The sequence below is a fragment of the Bombina bombina genome, chromosome 3 (genome assembly GCF_027579735.1).
Source record: "Bombina bombina isolate aBomBom1 chromosome 3, aBomBom1.pri, whole genome shotgun sequence".
NCBI lineage: Eukaryota > Metazoa > Chordata > Amphibia > Anura > Bombinatoridae > Bombina > Bombina bombina.
The window spans coordinates 425730832-425748631 of record NC_069501.1 but is presented as its reverse complement, the minus strand read 5'-3'; the positions used below and the strand labels follow the sequence as shown (position 1 = coordinate 425748631).

At 39.8% G+C, this 17800-nt stretch overlaps 1 protein-coding gene across 1 annotated transcript in view; it reads left to right on the top strand.

Annotated features, from left to right (window-relative positions):
- The window catches only part of RAP1A (RAP1A, member of RAS oncogene family), a 268597-nt gene that overhangs the window by 220649 nt on the left and 30148 nt on the right, over positions 1-17800 (top strand). Inside the window, exons 5-6 of the mRNA XM_053706636.1 lie at positions 7977-8033; positions 14979-15119. Of these exons, the coding sequence (XP_053562611.1) occupies positions 7977-8033; positions 14979-15119 (198 nt within the window). The remainder of the gene's footprint in view (positions 1-7976; positions 8034-14978; positions 15120-17800) is intronic.

Sequence of the window (17800 nt, the reverse complement as noted above, 5' to 3'; positions counted from 1 at the left end):
ACGCCTTGTACTTAGTCATAGAGGTTTCTCTGACTCAGTGATTAATACTATGTTACAGGCTCGTAAATCTTTTTCTAGAAAGATTTATTATCGAGTTTGGAAGACTTATTTTCATGGTGTTCTCATAAATTCACTTGGCATTCTTTCAGAATTCCTAGAATTTTAAATTTTCTTCAGGATGGTTTGGATAAGGTTTTGTCTGCAAGTTCCTTGAAGGGACAAATCTTTGCTCTTTCTGTCTTATTTCACAGAAAGATTGCTAAGCTTCCTGATATTCACTGTTTTTAACGGGCTTTGGTTTGTATCAAGCCTGTCATTAAATCAATCTCTCCCCTTGGAGTCTTAATTTGGTTTTGAAGGCTTTGCAGGCTCCTCCATTTGAGCCTATGCATTCTTTGGATAATAAACTACTTTCTTAGAAAGTGTTGTTCCTTTTGGCTATCTCTTCTGCTAGAAGAGTTTCTGAGCTATCTGCTCTTTCTTGTGAATCTCCTTTTCTGATTTTTCATCAGGATAATGCGGTTTTGCGGTCTTCATTTAAATTTTTACCTAAGGTTGTGAATTCTAACAACATTAGTAGATAAATTGTTGTCCCTTCCTTGTGTCCTAATTACATTCTTTGGATGTGGTGAGAGCTTTGAAATATTATGTTGAAGCTACTAAGGACTTCAGGAAGACTTCTAGTCTATTATCTTTTTTTTCTGGTTCTAGGAAAGGTCAGAGGGCTTCTGTTTCCTTGGCTTCGTGGTTAAAGCTTTGGTTTCATTAAGCTTATTTGGGGTCGGGTCAAGCCCGTCTCAGAAAATTACAGCTCATTCTACTAGATCAGTCTCCACTTCGTGGGCTTTTAAGAATGAAGCTTCAGTTGATCAGATTTGTAAAGCAGCAACCTGGTCTTCTTTGCATACATTTACTAAATTCTACCGTTTTGATGTATTCGCTTCTTCGGAAGCAGTTTTTGGTAGAAAAGTTCTTCAGGCAGCTGTTTCAGTTTGATTCTTCTGCTTATGTTTTAATTTTTTTCTTTTCATTTAATGAGAATTAACTTATATTTTGGGTTGTGGATTATTATCTTATATTTTGGGTTGCGAGAAATGGCTGTTTTTATTTTTATCCCTCCCTCTCTAGTGACTCTTGTGTGGAGTTCCACATCTTGGGTATTGCTATCCCATACGTCACTAGCTCATGGACTCTTGCCAATTACATGAAAGAAAACATAATTTATGTAAGAATTTACCTGATAAATTAATTTCTTTCATATTGGCAAGAGTCCATGAGGCCCACCCTTTTTATGGTGGTTATGATTTTTTTGTATAAAGCACAATTATTTCCAAATTCCTTTGTTGATGCTTTTTACTTCTTTCTTTATCACCCCACTACTTGGCTATTCATTAAACTGAATTGTGGGTGTGGTGAGGGGTGTATTTATAGGCATTTGAGGTTTGGGAAACTTTGCCCCTCCTGGTAGGATTGTATATCCCATACGTCACTAGCTAATGGACTCTTGCCAATATGAAAGAAATTAATTTATCAGGTAAATTCTTACATAAATGATGTTTTTTTTTAACCCCTTAATCACTGAGCCATTTCCACCCGAGATGATTTTTCAGTTTTTAGATGCTGATCGCATTTAAGCCCTACTGTAGGTAATTTTTCAGTGAAACACACACATTTGTTGTAAACAATGTTTTTTTTTTTTTTTTTTAACTCTTGGTAAAAGAGGGGTTCCTGTAACTAAGGGCCTTTGGGCATATAAATATAAATTTGATCTGCACAGACGGCTCCCATGAGTCTTTATAAATGCATATTTATTCACACCAGATGACAACTATTACGACAGTGATCACCTGGTTATTAAAACCTATATAGGTGCTTTATTTTTGAGAGGAGTCTTGGGGATCTCTTGGCCTTTTTGATGGTCTCTTATAAAAGTGTCTAGAAACACCCTTATTAAAGTGTATTTTCGATCATAAGATGTTAAAAGTCCAAGAGTAAACAAAAGTGGCATTAAAGCCCAGTCCTACAGGAGGAGGCAAAACACCCCACACAACAGATCTTTAATCCCTCACACGTTCCCATGATTCCTTAGTCATTTTTTTTTTGTTTCTAGCAAGGTTGATAGTGAAACTTGAAATTCTGATCTACATACCGATTGAAAAACCTGAAACCCATTATCTTGCTCAGAGCACACATTTACATTAAAATTGAGGTACTGTCTCTTTAAATTTACCATTGTAAGCTTTATCACATTCCAGAGCTCTGGTCCTCATTCTCAGTAGGCTCTCAGATGATCACGATCATTTCTGAAACTGGTGAAGCTTCCGAACTTCCTTCTATGCAGACTTCAGAGGGGTTAACTTTTTCCCACCAAAACAATGTGTCATTTGTTTCCGATTCCCTCACAGGGAATTCGGTTTTACATTGTGCCTAAATTTGTGTGTGTTCCCCTGAGGGGGTTATCCCTTTTGGTGTCTGTTGTATAATGTATTTGTTTGTGCTGCCATCTCATTTTAGATGCTTGCCTATCCTTACTATTCCAAATCCTGGGGCAAACTGATGCAGCTAAAGTCTTAGGACATAACACTTATCCTTTAGAAGGGTGATCTGCTGACAATATATAACCACTTTTCATATGCGTTTCCTAGGTAAGGTAGGTTTGGTGTGTCCTCTACTCAGCTTTGCAGCATTGCATTTGCAGAAGAGTACTGGGGGGGGGGTATTTGTTACCCACCAGGGTTATCCCCATGACAGTTCTATGGACCAGCTTCCTAACTTAGAACCATTCACTTTGCTATTTCACAACTGATGGCAGTTATGCTTCCACCAGTTAAACGGAAATGCATGCAACAGGGCAGAAGATGAAGAACTCTTTGCAGGCCCTGGGCTAATTTTGGAACACCCTAAGGAGGCATCTAGGTAACCACCTGAAGTACAATTGAATCAGTATCCTCCTCAGCTGAGGAAGATTATTCAGAAGCCCAGAATTCTCCTTCTGATGATGTAGCAGAAGATGTGCCCTTTCATTTCACATTGGAGCACGTACGCACTGTATTGCAGGACGGTTTATGTGCCTTTTAGATAAGGACCCTCCACCTGCAGACATACAATCTATAAAAAAAGAATACATTCTATATGTTAGCCCCAAAGAAGCCATCTACCTTGCCAGTTTCTGATGTGGTTTCTAAGCTAATTACGAAGGAATGGAACAAACCATGCATTCCCTTTTTGTTCCCTGTCAAATAATAATTTAAGAAAAAAAACGGTTCCCTTCACCCTCTGAATAACTGGAGGTATGGGAGACTATTCCAAAGGTGGACAGTGTTATTTCCACTTTGGCTAGGAGTGCAACCATTCATTTAGAGCAGTGTTTCTCAACTCCAGTCCTAAAGTACCCCTAGCAGAGCACAGGTGATATAATTAGCTTATTAGTAACCATGGTTACTAACCTGCTCTCACTCATCAGCAGATTTCACCTGTGCAGTAGTTAAATATCATGAAAATCTGGCCTGTTAGAGGTACTTGAGGGCTGGAGTTAAGAAACACTGCTTTAGAGCGCCGTACCTCTTTTTTTAAAGGACCATTAAATACAGTAGAATTGTGTAATTTAACAAGTGCATAATAAAAAAGAAAATGCAATAATACTTACAGTACTCTGGAATTGGAGAGTTGGGAAGTGTCTTAAACTGCATGATCTGTCTAAATCATTAAAGTTTAATTTTGACTTTAGTGTGCCTTTAAGGATCCGACAGAAAACAAATCCTTTTAGTTAGCAGGCTATGTGTTTTGTCCAGCTGTTAATATGGCCTGCATAACTGCAGCTATTGCAGTCCTGGTGGGACATAATCTCTTAACCTATTTCCCAAAAAGTTTCCATTGATGAAATTTAGGATCACTTTAGGTTTGAAGTTTAGTTTTTCATGCAGCTGTTGAAATAACCCACCCGCATTAATGCAGAGTGCTGCTATGACAGTTCTGGTTAGAAGTACGTTGGATTTGTATATAGATATATGGAGAATAACCCAAAAAGTTAGGAGCCAGGGGTAAAATTCTAGGAGCCAGTGGCTACCAGGCTCCTGGGTTTGTCGAGCCCTGTCTTATGGTTCTAGTCAAGGTTTTCTGATATAATATATAAAAGCAGACTTCTTTCCCTCACATTTCAGGGAAATATTTTGTGTGTACCTGGACTGGATGCTACCATTGCTACAGTTAATGGAGTTAAATGAGCTTTCTTGCAGCAAGACAGAAAAAAGCTAAAGGCAGGGTTAAGTCAGCGGTCATCATTCCCAATACAAAGATCATCCTCTTCATCTCTGAAGTAAGACACCAAGTCCATGTAGAAGTCTGATTCCACTTGGTCTAAGTACAAACAGTCCATTTAAGTCTGACTCTCCCTCCAAATCAGCAGTAAAGTGCAGCCCCCAACCCATACTCTGTTCTGGTGGGAGGCAGACTGAACTTTTTTCAGGAGATTTGGGGAAAATCAGTTCAAGATCCTTGTGTACTGAATATAATTTCCCTGGGGTACCACATAGTTATTACTCTGGTCCCCTTGGAGAAACAGAATCAGGGGTTCTGTTCAAACCTTGCCAGTGTTCCAAAGAATGAGTGGATCTTCGATCTCAAAGCTCTGCATTTTGAAAGTTGTAATTTTCAGAAATGTATTCAGACTATTGGTATCATACCTCCTTTATAAAGAGGCGAGCGGACATGATTCGCTGTAGCGCTGTCGGCATTTAACATTTCACAAGCATATTCTGGTGAAATGCTTGTGCAATTCCACCCCCTGTTCACTAACTGGAGCCGTCAGATCGAGATTAATTCAGTCCGCCACCTAAAAGGTGGTGGAGAAGTTAAGGAGCAGCAGTCTTACGACCACTGCTTCCTAACTTCCGTTTCAGGTGGACCTGAAATGATGGGGGCTCCGAAGCAGCATTCGCTGCTTAATAAATGGACCCCATGTCTTTTTCATAGATTTGAAAGATGTCTATTTGCATATCCCTAATCACAGGAATCATACAAAATGCCTTGGGTTTGAAATTCTAAACAGGCATTGTCAACGTATGGCATTCCCATTTGGTCTGGCAACAGCACCAAGAATATTCACAAAGGTTCTCAGGGCTCTTTTGTCCATAGTGAGTGTTCAGGGCATGGCAGTAGCTTTTTATCTAGATGACATTCTGGTACAGGCTGCTGCTTTTCTGATGGATCAGGAACATACAAACACAGTTCTTCAGTTCCTTTGTTCCTATGGTTGGAAATTAATCTCCTGAAAAACTCTCTGCCATGCCAAACCAGTTGCCTTTCTGGGCTTCATCATAGTTTCTGTGACAATGAGACTATCTCTCTCAGATGCGTGCAGACTCAAATTGCAGGAGGCCTGTGCTTTTCTTCAGCAAACTGTCCTACATTACTTAAGTACATGGATGTAGTTGGTCTCATGGTAGTGGCGTCAGAATCCATACCTTTTTGCCAGATTCCACTTACGCCCTTTGCAACTTCAAATGTTACAACAGTGGGAACAGAGGTTACATCAATCTTTCTCAGAAGATCTCTTTAGTATTCAAAAAAAGACATTCTCTAAATTGGTAAACTCTCACCAATCATTGATTCAGGAAGCCTCATTTCACTTTCCGAGTTAGGTAGTACTTACCGCAGACCCCAACTTTCTGGGTTGGGGCGCAGGGAGTTTGGTCTCCTCTGGAAGAGTGGTCACTTACTAATCAACATCTTGGAACGCAATGCAATTCTCAGGGATCTCCCTAGTTGAACCTTGTTACCACAGGAGTCTTTTTTTTTTTTTTTTTTTTTTTATGTGATTTTAATCAGACAAGGTGGTATTTAAATCACTTTTAGCAAAGGAGGAGGTAGTCCACATTCTGACTTGGGCAGAACACCATTGTTGCATGATTTCAGCAATTCACTTTACGGATGTGGACATTTGGGAAACTGACTTCCTCAGTCATCGGTACTTTTACCCTGGCAAATGGTCCTTGAATCAGTAGGAATTCAAGCTGATTGCGAAGCCTTGGGAAAGGTCAGACATAAACTTTATAGCCTCTTGCTTGAATTACCAGCTACCCCAATATTGTACGAGATCTTGAGATCCATAAGGCACTCTTGGATTCCCTGTTCTTTCAATCTGACTTTGTTCCTTTTGGTTTACTATCCAGGATAAATGCTAGGTTAAAATGGGAAAGGGTCTCTGATTGTAATTGCTTCGTCATGGCCTTGCAAAACTTTGTACGCAGACCTGGTACAAATGTCCTCCAGATCGCTTGGTATTTTCCACTTAGGAAGGGCCTGCTTTCTTAAGATCCCTTCTCCCACTAGTTTGATGGCATGTTGATTTCACATCATGTGATAGGCACTTTGGTTCAGGCCAGAAGGCCTTTTACAAGAAGCATTTACCAAAAAGTCTGGAAAATTTTTAATTTTCCCGCTTTCAGTCTAAGAATTACCTTTTGGAACTCTCAGAATTCCTAGAATTCTTTCATTTTTTCCAGGATGCTCTGGATAAGGGTTTCCCTTAAAAGCCAAATTTTTGCCTTTTCTGTCTTGTATCACAAGAAGATTTCGAGACTTCCTGACTTTCAATTCTTTTTAAGATTCAGTCAGGATAAGATGAGTTAGCTTGTTTCCCTTCCATGGAACCTTAACTTGGTTTTGAGGTCTCTTCAGGCTACCATTTGAACATATGCATGGTCTGGACATTAAAACGTTGTCTAGCAATGTTCATTCTCTTGGTTATTTCCTTGGCCAGAAGAGTATCTGAGCTTTCTGCTCTCTTGTTATTCTAATTACCTGATGTTTAACCCCTTAATGACCACAACACTTTTACATTTTCTGTCTGTTTGGGACCAAGGCTATTTTTACATTTTTGCTGTGTTTGTGTTTAACTGTAATTTTCCTCTTACTCATTTACTGTACCCACACATATTATATACCGTTTTTCTCGCCCTTAAATGGACTTTCTAAAGATACCATTATTTTCATCATATCTTATAATTTACTATAAAAAAAATGAGGAAAAAATGAAGAAAAAAACACTTTTTCTAACTTTGACCCCCAAAATCTGTTACACATCTACAACCACCAAAAAACACCCATGCTTAAATAGTTTCTAAATTTTGTCCTGAATTTAGAAATACTCAATGTTTACATGTTCTTTGCTTTTTTTGCAAGTTATAGGGCAATAAATACAAGTAGCACTTTGCTATTTTCAGCATTTGTGGCTCCAAGCAGGGGTTAATGGGACAATGTACTCCAAAATTTGTATTGTTTTAAAAAGATAAAAAAATCCCTTTATTACCTATTCTCCAGTTTGGTTATATTAATATTCTTGTTGCTTGTGCTGACTCATAAATAACTCCGCACTTATAAGCACAATGTTATGTATGTGGCACACATGAACTAGCAATGTCTTGCTGTGTAAAGGTTTTGCATTGAGATAAAGGAAGCCTTCAGGGGCTTAGAAACATGCAGCAATTTTGAGGTTTAAAGGTTATAAAATATATTATTATAAAACTATGTTGGTTGTGCAAAGGTATGGGTAGTAAAGGCAATATCTATGAATAAGGCTAAGCTAGCCGAAACGAGTCATACTACCTTCCTGCAGGTCTACGCAACATTTGTTTTATGGATAGGTCACGTTTTTACGCTTTTTCAATAAAGGAGTTTCTTTTAACAGAGTCCTGATTATACTTTAGTAAAGGCAATATCAATCTTTTTAAACAATAAAAATGTTGGAGTAGTAAACACAGAGTTGGTGTATCAATAGTGCAACAATTGCATGCATTGTTTGCACTAGGTTATGCCTTTTTAATATAGAGTCATAGCTTCATTAATCCTATCCCTATTTTGATTTTTTGATATAAATAATTTAACGCTTTTCCAAAGTTAGAAATCTTCTTAAAATAAAATGACTATTTTTAACTTGTGCTTTTCTTTCTGATTTAACAAAAATATTTTAATTTCAGCAAGTGGAAGTTGAAGGTCTACAATGTATGCTTGAAATTCTCGATACAGCTGGAACAGTAAGTTGTTTTTTTTTGTTTTTTAAATAATGTTGTTCCCCCCTCCCCCATCAGATTCTTCTATTACATGATCATGTAGTATTTATTGGGAATCGAACATAAATGGTTTATGTATAGCATTTTTTTTTTTGTGTAAACCTCCGTTTATTGCAGAATAGGTTTCTAGTGGTACTGTATGCTGAAATAATATTGTGGGTCAGATATTTATAGTAAGAGTTTATTAAATGAACAGTTAAACACTTTGTAATTACAAGATATTTCTGCTGTCTTGCTATATAATAACATCAGTCAAGTGTAAAGATTTTAAAAACAAATTAACATCTTGTTTGCTGCATTTGTTTTTTAATCGCCAAACTCTGTTTGCCTTATTTGGAGGAGCCAAACCAGGTTTTAGTCTGCAGGCAACAAGTTCATTATGTTAGTATAAACTGTATTGTTTTGCAGCGGTTTATCTCCCAAAGTGAGTTAGGGGTAGATATGTAGCAAAGTTAGACTTGCGAAGAAAACAAAACACAAATACATAACTAAACATTAATGGTGCCCAACTTTTGTTTGATTTCAACTTTGTGATACCCTTCCTGTATTTTATATTAATAATAATTTTTGCTTAAAAAGAACAATTTGGTATATTCTTTAAAGTTGTATTCATAACTAAGCATTTTCTCCAACATTGGTGTGTCCGGTCCACGGCGTCATCCATTACTTGTGGGAATATTCTCTTCCCCAACAGGAAATGGCAAAGAGCACAGCAAAAGCTGTCCATATAGCCCCTCCTCAGGCTCCGCCCCCCAGTCATTCTCTTTGCCGCTCTGAACAAGTAGCATCTCCACGGAGATGGTGAAGAGTATGTGGTGTTTAGTTGTAGTTTTTTATTCTTCTATCAAAAGTTTGTTATTTTGAAATGGTACTGGTATGTACGATTTACTCTGAAACAGAAAGAGATGAAGAGTTCTGTTTAAAAGAGTATGATTTTAGCAGCAGTAACTAAAATCAATTGCTGTTCCGACGCAGGACTGTTGAGCCCAGAGAACTTCAGTTGGGGGGAACAGTTTGCAGACTTTTCTGCTCAAGGTATGACTAAAATTGATATAGAGAAGTGTGGGAAGTCCTCTTCTAATATGCGATATATAAGTGCAAGTGCAAGGTGCATACAGGTGAATACTGTTGTGTGCGGGACTTACCCTTGAGGAGCCTAACCGCCCCCGGAGTCTGTATATGTCGTGCAGTACCTCAGACTGGAATTCAAGGATGCCGGGGGACCTCCGTGGTCAAACCGAAATCGAATCGGTGGGCTATCCGCTCCAAACCAACCGGCAAACAGTGGGAATCTCCAGCAGCGCTTCAGGCTAGGCACAGGTGCATTGCGATGGTATGACTAGCCATTTTTCTAACAAGACTGTGTAATGCTGGAAGGCTGTCATTTTCCCTCATGGGGATCGGTAAGCCATTTTCTTAGACTCAGAAAGAATAAAGGGCTTCTTATGGGCTATTAACTGATGGACATTCTTAAGGGCTAAATCGATTGTTTATTTAAGTATTATTTACAGTCTGAAGTGGATTTCACACTTTTTATTGTTTGGGGAACGTTTTTAACGCCAGGCACTAGTTAAGACACCTTCCCAGTCAGGAAGGGCCTTTCACTGTAGTAGGCAGAGCCTCATTTTCGCGCCATTATTGCGCAGTTTCTTTTGAGTGCAGTGCATGCAGCTGCATGTGAGAGGGTCTGGTATCCACTGAAAACGTTCCTGGAAGGCTTGAAATGGTATCGTATACCCCCTGGGATAGGTGAAGTCCCAACAAACGCTGTGGCTGGGACTGTAGTGGGGTTAAAATTGCAAACTGCTCCGTTTTCCGCATTTTAAGGGTTAACAGCTTGAAAATTGGGGTGCGATACTTTGAATGCATTAAGACACTGTGGTGAAAATTTGGTAAAGAGTGGATAATTCCTTCATAGTTTTTCACATATTCAGTAATAAAGTGTGCTCTGTTTAACATTTAAAGAGACAGTAACGGTTTTGTTTAAAAACGGTTTTTGTGCTTTATTAACCAGTTTAAGCCTGTTTAACATGTCTGTACCTTCAGATAGATCATGTTCTGTATGTATGGAGGCCAAGGTGGTTCCCCCTTCAAATGTATGTGATAATTGTGCCATGGCGTCCAAACAAAGTAAGGACAGTACTGTCACATTTAGTAAGTTTGCCCAGGATGATTCCTCAAATGAAGGAAGTAGGGATAGTTCTGCATCCTCTCCTTCTGTGTCTATACCAGTTATGCCCGCGCAGGCGACCCCTAGTACTTCTAGCGCGCCAATGCTTGTTACTATGCAACAATTGACGGCAGTAATGGATAACTCCATAGCTAATATTTTATCCAAAATGCCAGCATTTCAGAGAAAGCGCGATTGTTCTGTTTTAAACACTGTAGAGCAGGAGGGCGCTGATGATAATTTATCTGTCATACCCTCATACCAGTCTGAAGTGGCAGTGAGGGAGGGTTTGTCAGATGGAGAAATTTCTGATACAGGAAGAATTTCTCAGCAGGCAGAACCTGATGTTGTGACATTTAAATTTAAATTGGAGCATCTCCGCGCATTACTTAAGGAGGTGCTATCTACTCTGGATGATTGTGACAATTTGGTCATCCCAGAAAAATTGTGCAAGATGGACAAGTTTCTAGAGGTCCCGGTGCACCCTGATGCTTTTCCGATACCTAAAAGGGTGGCGGACATAGTGAATAAGGAGTGGGAGAAGCCAGGCATACCTTTTGTCCCTCCTCCTATATTTAAGAAATTGTTCCCCATGGTCGACCCCAGGAAGGACACATGGCAAACAGTCCCTAAGGTCGAGGGGGCGGTTTCTACACTAGCCAAACGCACGACTATTCCCATTGAGGACAATTGTGCTTTCAAAGATCCTATGGATAAAAAATTGGAGGGTTTGCTTAAAAAGATTTTTGTACAGCAAGGTTACCTCCTTCAACCTATTTCGTGCATTATTCCTGTCACTACAGCGGCGTGTTTCTGGTTCGAGGAACTGGAAAAGTCGCTCAGTAAAGAGACTCCATATGAGGAGGTCATGGACAGAATTCACGCACTTAAGTTAGCTAATTCCTTTATTTTAGATGCCGCTTTGCAGTTAGCGAGATTAGCTGCGAAAAATTCAGGGTTTGCAATTGTGGCGCATAGAGCGCTCTGGCTAAAGTCTTGGTCGACGGATGTATCTTCCAAGACAAAATTGCTTAATATCCCTTTCAAAGGTAAGACCCTTTTTGGGCCAGAATTGAAAGAAATTATTTCAGACATCACTGGGGGAAAGGGCCATGCCCTCCCACAAGATAGGCCTTTCAAGGCTAAGAATAAGTCCAATTTTCGTTCCTTTCGCAATTTCAGGAACGGACCGGCCTCCAACTCTGCAGCCTCTAGACAAGAGGGCAATGCTTCCCAGACTAAACCAGCTTGGAAACCAATGCAAGGCTGGAACAAGGGTAAACAGGCCAAGAAGCCTGCTGCTGCTACCAAGACAGCATGAAGGGGTAGCCCCCGATCCGGGACTGGATCTAGTAGGGGGCAGACTCTCTCTCTCTTTGCTCAAGAGATGTTCAGGATCCCTGGGCACTAGAAATAGTCTCTCAGGGTTATCTTCTAGAATTCAAGGAACTACCCCCAAGGGGAAGGTTCCACGTGTCTCACTTATCTTCAAACCAAATAAAGAGACAGGCATTCTTACATTGTGTAGAAGACCTGTTAAAGATGGGAGTTATACACCCAGTTCCAACTGTGGAACAAGGTCAGGGGTTTTACTCAAATCTGTTTGTAGTTCCCAAAAAAGAGGGAACTTTCAGACCAATTCTGGATTTAAAAATTCTAAACAAATTTCCATCGTTCAAAATGGAAACCATTCGAACAATTTTACCTACAATCCAGGAGGGTCAATATATGACTACCGTGGTTTTAAAGGATGCGTATCTACATATTCCTATCCACAAAGATCATCATCAGTTCCTAAGGTTCGCCTTTCTGGACAAACATTATCAGTTCGTGGCTCTCCCATTCGGACTAGCCACTGCTCCCAGAATTTTCACAAAGGTGCTCGGGTCCCTTCTGGCGGTTCTAAGACCAAGGGGCATTGCAGTGGCACCTTATCTGGACGACATTCTAATTCAAGCGTCGTCTCTTTCCAAGGCAAAGGCTCATACAGACATTGTTCTAGCCTTTCTCAGATCTCACGGGTGGAAGGTGAACGTAGAAAAGAGTTCCCTGTCTCCGTCGACAAGAGTTCCCTTTTTAGGAACAATAATAGATTCTTTAGAAATGAAGATCTTCTTGACAGAAGTCAGAAAGTCAAAGCTTCTAAACGCTTGTCAAGTTCTTCACTCTATTCTGCAGCCTTCCATAGCTCAGTGAATGGAAGTAGTAGGGTTGATGGTTGCAGCAATGGACATAGTTCCTTTTGCTCGAATTCATCTAAGACCATTACAACTGTGCATGCTCAAGCAGTGGAATGGGGACTATACAGACTTGTCTCCAAAGATTCAAGTAGACCAGATGACCAGAGACTCACTCCGTTGGTGGTTGTCCCAGGATCACCTGTCTCAGGGAATGAGTTTCCGCAGACCAGAGTGGGTCATTGTCACGACCGACGCCAGTCTATTAGGCTGGGGCGTGGTCTGGGATTCCCTGAAAGCTCAGGGTCTATGGTCTCGGGAAGAGTCTCTTCTCGCGATCAACATCCTGGAACTGAGAGCGATATTCAATGCTCTCCGGGCTTGGCCTCAACTAGCGAAGGCCGGATTCATAAGATTCCAGTCAGACAACATGACGACTGTAGCTTACATCAACCATCAGGGGGGAACAAGGAGTTCCTTGGCGATGAGAGAGGTATCCAAAATCATCAAATGGGCGGAGGATCACTCCTGCCACCTATCTGCAATCCACATCCCAGGAGTAGACAACTGGGAGGCGGATTATCTGAGTCGTCAGACTTTCCATCCGGGGGAGTGGGAACTCCACCCGGAGGTTTTTGCCCAGTTGACTCAATTATGGGGCATTCCAGACATGGATCTGATGGCGTCTCGTCAGAACTTCAAGGTTCCTTGCTACGGGTCCAGATCCAGGGATCCCAAGGCGACTCTAGTGGATGCATTAGTGGCGCCTTGGTCGTTCAACCTAGCTTATGCGTTTCCACCGTTCCCTCTCCTTCCCAGGCTTGTAGCCAGGATCAAACAGGAGAAGGCCTCAGTGATTCTGATAGCTCCTGCGTGGCCACGCAGGACTTGGTATGCAGACCTGGTGAATATGTCATCGGCTCCACCATGGAAGCTACCTTTGAGACAGGATCTTCTAGTGCAAGGTCCATTCGAACATCCAAATCTAGTTTCTCTGCAGCTGACTGCTTGGAAATTGAACGTGTGGGTTTTCAGATTCAGTGATAGATACTCTGGTCCAAGCCAGAAAACCTGTGACTAGAAAGATTTACCATAAAATATGGAAAAAATATATCTGTTGGTGTGAATCCAAGGGATTCTCCTGGAGTAAGATTAAAATTCCTATGATCCTCTCCTTTCTCCAAGAAGGTTTGGATAAGGGATTGTCAGCGAGGTTCTCTAAAAGGACAGATTTCTGCTTTATCTGTCTTGTTACAAAAACGACTGGCAGCTGTGCCAGATGTACAAGCTTTTGTACAGGCTTTGGTCAGAATCAAGCCTGTTTACAGATCCTTGACTCCTCCTTGGAGTCTAAATTTAGTTCTTTCAGTTCTTCAGGGGGTTCCGTTTGAACCCTTACATTCCATAGATATCAAGTTACTATCTTGGAAAGTTCTGTTTTTGGTTGCTATTTCTTCTGCAAGAAGAGTTTCTGAATTATCTGCTTTGCAGTGTAATCCACCCTATCTGGTGTTCCATTCAGATAAGGTTGTTTTGCGTACTAAGCCTGGTTTTCTTCCGAAGGTTGTTTCCAACAGGAATATTAACCAGGAAATAGTTGTTCCTTCTCTGTGTCCGAATCCAGTTTCAAAGAAGGAACGTTTGTTACACAATTAAATGTAGTTCGTGCTTTAAAGTTCTATTTAGAAGCAACTAAGGATTTTAGACAAACCTCATCTTTGTTTGTCGTTTACTCTGGTAAGAGGAGAGGACAAAAAGCTACGGCTACCTCTTTCTTTCTGGCTGAAAAGCATTATCCGATTGGCTTATGAGACTGCCGGACGGCAGCCTCCTGAACGAGTCACAGCTCACTCCACTAGAGCTGTGGCTTCCACATGGGCCTTCAAGAACGAGGCTTTTGTTGATCAGATATGTAAGGCAGCGACTTGGTCTTCTCTGCACACTTTTGCCAAATTTTACAAATTTGATACTTTTGCTTCTTCGGAGGCTGTTTTTGGGAGAAAGGTTTTGCAAGCCATGGTGCCTTCTGTTTAGGTAACCTGATTTGCTCCCTCCCTTCATCTGTGTCCTAAAGCTTTGGTATTGGTTCCCACAAGTAATGGATGACACCGTGGACCGGACACACCAATGTTGGAGAAAACAGAATTTATGCTTACCTGATAAATTACTTTCTCAAACGGTGTGTCCGGTCCACGGCCCGCCCTGGTTTTTTAATCAGGTTTGACAAATTTCTTTCTCTATACACTAGTCACCACGGCACCCTATAGTTTCTCCTTTTTTTCTCCTAACCGTCGGTCGAATGACTGGGGGGCGGAGCCTGAGGAGGGGCTATATGGACAGCTTTTGCTGTGCTCTTTGCCATTTCCTGTTGGGGAAGAGAATATTCCCACAAGTAATGGATGACGCCGTGGACCGGATACACCGTTGGAGAAAGTAATTTATCAGGTAAGCATAAATTCTGTTTTTAACCTCTGCACTTATTTCAAAGGATATGACTTGGTGTTTGAAGATTCTATCCGTTTATATTATGTACTCATTACTCTAATTTTCATTTGCTTATAGGAACAGTTCACGGCGATGAGAGATTTATACATGAAGAACGGTCAGGGATTTGCACTAGTATACTCAATTACAGCACAGTCTACATTTAATGACTTGCAGGACTTGAGGGAACAAATTTTACGAGTTAAAGATACAGAAGATGTAAGTTGTCTTGTATTGTTTAGATAGAATTTGCGCCAGTACTTCCTACCACATAATAATTTTCAGTTATGTTTTGCAATAATTAAATTTTGTTTGTCTTGTTTCAAGTAACAAGTTAATATTTAAAAGATCACCATTTTATTTAATTATTTTAATGCGACACATTGCTGTAGTGTTAAAGGGACATTAAACACTTTGAGATGGTAATATAAAATGATGAATTGTATATAATAAAACAACTCTGCAATATACTTTCATTATTTATTTTGTCCTCTTTGCCTGTAATTCCATTCTGAAATTGTGAGCTTTTCAGTTCCTGTTAGAAATGGAAGTGCAGAACACTGTTAAATCCAGCACAACCATTGGCTGCACACTCTAGTAACTTATTTATAACTGACCCTAATTGGCCACAGAAGAGAAGACAACACAAGTTACAACATGGCAGCTCCCAGTGTTTTATAGACACTAAAACTTTACACTTATGTTGTCACTTTTTAAACAACTAATGAAACTTTAAAAAAAATAAATCTACATGTTAGTCATGGACTAATCTTTTCTTTGAATGCATCTATCTAGCATGTATTTAGCGTTTAATGTCCCTTTAATGCAAGGAATAGATTGATTCATTGGAATTAATTCAAATTTTAATGTGGATAATTGCAATATTGTTGCATTTGAGTATCAATATAGAAAGAAAATAAAGATGTTAACTAAAATAGTTTACTTTTTAAAGTTAAAGGCTTCCTGGAATTCCCAGGCTGCTTAAGGTATTTGCCCTATGTACATCTGAATATACTCTGAAAGTACAACCACCCGCCCCATGTACATCTGAATATACTCTGAAAGTACAACCACCCACCCTAGCTCCTATGGTTTTATATGCTGACTTTTAGATTTTAACCCTTAATGACCACAATGTACCCTGTATGTCACTGGTCGTTAAGGGTTTTTTCAGGACATAATAGTACAAGTCTAGCAAGAACACGCTATTAATGCCCTCCCTCCAGCAGGCTTTGTGGAATAGAGCAGTCTCAACGCTGGTGGCAAGACCGCGCTATAAAACAATCAAGTCCCTGGTCCTTAAGGGGTTAAACAAATTTGGCCCACTCTCTGTATGTGTATGTATATATGTGTGTGTGTGTGTGTGTGTGTGTGTGTATGTGTATATATATATATATATATATATATATATATATATATATATAATTTGCACTCTCACCTTATACGTGACATTTCAGGGATCAAAAAACTCTGGTCTGAGGAAAGGGAGTTTTTTTGATCCCTGAAATGTCACGTATAAATAAAGTATACACTTGATGTAAGCCCAGCGAGTGCAGACTCTATGGAAGGCTGTGTAATCTGTTAAGATTTTAAACTGAATACTTTCTCCATAAGTGCTGGTATTCAAATGTTTTAGAATCTATTTAAACCTTCAACCCTTTTAGTTCTTTTCCAGGGCGTCAAAAAAAAGTTTGTTTAATCTTAATTGCAAGTAGCTTAAGTTATCTACTCATTAACTTTACTAAAATCCAAAGGACCAGCACCATACACTAAATCCCTAAGTCCTATACATAAATCTTGAATATAACTTATAGAGGACACACACCTACCTATTTACAAATAAGTACATACACACACTAATCTGCTGTTTTGTGTGGCTCTACTTGTGGATCACTATGGGCCTTTGCTTCCCTTGATTGCTGGAATAAATGTAGCAAGATGGTCAGTTTGCCCCACTGGTTACCTAAGCAGGAATCAACTCTATTAATCAGAATGGAAACTTCACTGAGAAGAGAACAGAACAGTCGAGATATCCCAAGTAGTAATAGCATACAACAGTAGCCCTCAGTCATTGGGGGATTATGCCTGCTCTTGGATATGGTGCTTCAAACTGATCTATGCTCTTCTCCAATATCACTGATACCTCAGCTTTTCTTTCTGGAACAAAATTGCAGTCCCTTCACTGTGCCCTATTAGTGGCAACCTTGAAACAGCCTTGGATGATTCAGATTTGTTCATGCATTGTGCCCAGTTTTTCATCTCAGCCCTCAGAAGTTGATGTTGTTAGCCTGGTGACTGAGTGAACAAGATTGATGCAACTCTATAGATAAACCACCTTCGGTTATCAAAACTTTTATAGAAGCACGAAAATAATTTATTCAGCTTTCTACAGGATGTTTGATGTTTTTATGCTGAATGATTCAACAAAAGGTTTAATCTTTGGAATTTTTGCAAGACCACTATTTACAGGGCTTTCACTCCATTACAGGAATGCAATGGAGAGTAAAAGGCTCTGGTTATTCATTTTTTCTGGGTATTGGCTCATTTACATTTATAAAAGATCTTTTACTCCTCGTTGGAATCTATTCTGGCACTCTGCTAAAAGCACCTTTTAAACCTTTACCTGGTGTTTCCTTTTTTTGGTTAATAGTTCTGATGGAGTTTTGGAGCTACAAGCACTCTTAGTAGAAGAACAATATAAAATATTCCATAAGGACAAGGTGACGGCACATATAAAATTTTTTCCTTGGTTTGTTTCAAATTTTATAATTATGTCTTCATGTTGGCCAGAAAAATAGACAGTGAATGGTAAGCCATTGTAAAGACTGGGTGTTGTCCGATACATACATGTTTATGAGAAAAAAAAAAGCATATCTGTTTGATTCCATATGGACATTAAA